General features: G+C 44.9%; 1 protein-coding gene across 1 annotated transcript; it reads right to left on the bottom strand.

Annotated features, from left to right (window-relative positions):
• Positions 1-203: 203 nt before the first annotated feature.
• LOC131248744 (RING-H2 finger protein ATL79-like) lies at positions 204-928 on the bottom strand. The gene has a single exon (XM_058249182.1). The coding sequence runs from the start codon at positions 838-840 to the stop codon at positions 301-303; it is 540 nt and encodes a 179-aa protein (XP_058105165.1). The 5' UTR covers positions 841-928; the 3' UTR covers positions 204-300.
• Between the last annotated feature and the right edge of the window lie 1,676 nt (positions 929-2,604).

Raw genomic sequence — 2,604 nt, 5'->3', positions numbered from 1 at the left:
CACCACAGAGGTCCGTCGTGGCAGGGTCACTGCGCATCCGCGTCCTTCAAAAACAACATGCGTTTGATCTAGAATCTATTCTCTCAGTCTCTCACCCTTAACCCAGAATAATGAGCATTTCCCTCTAGAAAACGCATCAAGCTAACGTTTCAAAATGACGAAAACACCCTTAACGAAAAAAAAAAAAGAGTAAAAAGAGAGAAAAAAAAAAAAAAAAAAAGTCGATGGCAGAGCAGTAATTTACAAACAATCACACAACGAAAAGGGACATTTTCCAGCAATCACCTCCCCTTCTTTCTTTCAAACCTCCGGCAACCTCTCCACCACTTCCGGCGGAGCTTCAACGTCGCCCCCGCCGGAAGTATTCTTTTCCGGGGATGCCAACAGACAGCTGCTCCGGCACGTCGGGCACGACGATCTGGAAGCGAGCCATCCTTCAATACATTTCTCGTGGAATCCGTGCTTGCATCTTGGCAATACCCTAATCCCTTCTCCATTTTCGAATTCCGACAAACAGATGGCGCACTCCGCCTCGGCTCCCGCCATCTTCATCCCAGCGGAGAAGACGAGCGTCGGAAGGGCGGGCATCTCCGTAGACGTGTGAGTTAGCTTTCCGGCAGTGGTGGGTTCCGGCTGCGGTCGGCGGCGGCGAAGGAAGCAACGGATGGCGGCGTTGAGGGCGAGGGCGCAGACGAGGGCACAGATGAGGATGATGAGGATCATGACGAGGTTGGCTTCAAAGTCGCCGGCGCTGTGGTAGGGGAACCACGTGCCGCCAGAGGTTGGGTCACGTGAGAGAGGGGGAGAGAGGAGCGTTGGAGATGATGATGAGGATGGCATAGTTTATCTATGCGATGGATGTAGAGCTTTTCCAATCTCTCCCTCTCTCCCTTTCTCTCCTTTTCTTTCTTTTGGGGTTTGAAAGGGCTCTCAATGTCTCTCCTTTTGCTTGTGAGTGGAGACAAGAATATATAAAGAGGGAAAGAGACTGGAGAAACTATATGACGCACAGTATCCATGGTTTTTTATTTCTGGCAGGTGGGGCCCGTGGATTGGTGATCAAGATCGTCCGTTGTTTACCACCGTAGATGGACCATATGTAAAAGTATTCTCAATGTTAGGATTTTTTCCGTACAGTTTACGATAGGAATAAACCCACGGCTAAATGCAAATGAAAAGGTCGTAATGTAAATCCCTGTGATCTTCCAATTTTGAATATTTTACGAGAAACTCTCCATCCCCTGTGGGCCACAAGAAACCAGTGGTCCGGATTAACAAACCAAGGGCCCCATTTATCGAAATTGAGAATACGTGCATACTACACAAAAATGCGGGCCATGTATTATATAAATACCCCGAGACATTTGTCGTAACTCTGAGATACAAACGCACCCCGCTAGCCTGAACTGGCACACGTACTAGAAGTTCGAGAGCCATCAGGTGATCCGGACGGGAGTGAATTCGGTCAGGTCGGCGTAACACTGAGTTCGGTTAGGCCGTGACCCTGGGGCCACCTTGATGTGTTTGTTGCATATCCTGGCCGTCCATTTGTTTTTCCAGCTTATTTTAGGACGTGGCCGATAAAGTAAATCCATTTGTCAGGTGATCCACATCATACGAAAACAATGGTGATTTAAAGTCTACGATTAAAAACTTCTTGAAAGCCATCAAAGTTTTGATTCGAAGTTGAAATTTGTATATTCCTTTTGTGCAAATCTACGTGACTTTATTAATAAGTTAGACGGCAAATAAATAAATATCAGAGTGGCATTAGAAAGTTTTCAACGGTGGGTGTCCAATTACTAGTTGTGTGATGTATACCACCTGAGATTTGAATCTGCTTCGTCTTTTAACTCGTGAACTAAATTGTATAAAGGATAGACTGCATGTATATATGTAGTACATATATCAAGGTGGGCCCACAGTTACGTCCTAACCTAACTCGTGTTACGCTAACACGACTGAATCCGCTCCCTATTCGCACAGGAACGTTAAATGTAGACATCTTTTCATATCTCAACCGTCCACTTATTCGTACATGTGGAGCCCAAGTAGTAAATAAACCCACCAGTTTTTTTGTGATGAATTAAAATGCACGGCAGTATGAATATGACGAATCCTGCAAACGTGTGTCACTTTGACACGTACGCTGCGGCCGTACTCAGCGCTTGAAGATGAGCGTCTGCAACCAGCAGTCGTGAATGAAGAAATGAGAAAGAGACGGGAGTGACGAAGATAAAGCTTTGTTTGATACTCTGGCAGTGTATTCATACACATGGAGTCATAAATTGTACATGCAGGATAGCATATGTAAGAAAGCTTCCAAACCTGGATCAAATTCAGGTGGACCAGAAATAAATAATGACATGATGTATTTCGTAACCTTTTATTGGTGAATATCTTAAACGGACGGTTAGATGATTCTACGGTTGAATCCAAAAGAAGTCCAATAACAGTGGCTAGGATCGTTCAATCAATCCCATCCATAGTCATTATATGGATGGTTTGATGTGAGTTGTGTTCGTGTGGCATGCTCTGGTCCAGCCCATGATATGTGATTAAAAAATAAGGCACATAAAGAACTCAAGATTAGACATGATATCA

The sequence above is a fragment of the Magnolia sinica genome, chromosome 6 (genome assembly GCF_029962835.1).
Source record: "Magnolia sinica isolate HGM2019 chromosome 6, MsV1, whole genome shotgun sequence".
In the NCBI taxonomy this organism is placed as follows: Eukaryota; Viridiplantae; Streptophyta; class Magnoliopsida; order Magnoliales; family Magnoliaceae; genus Magnolia; species Magnolia sinica.
Note: the sequence above shows the minus strand (reverse complement) of the source record. Positions and strands in the feature narration are given on the sequence as shown.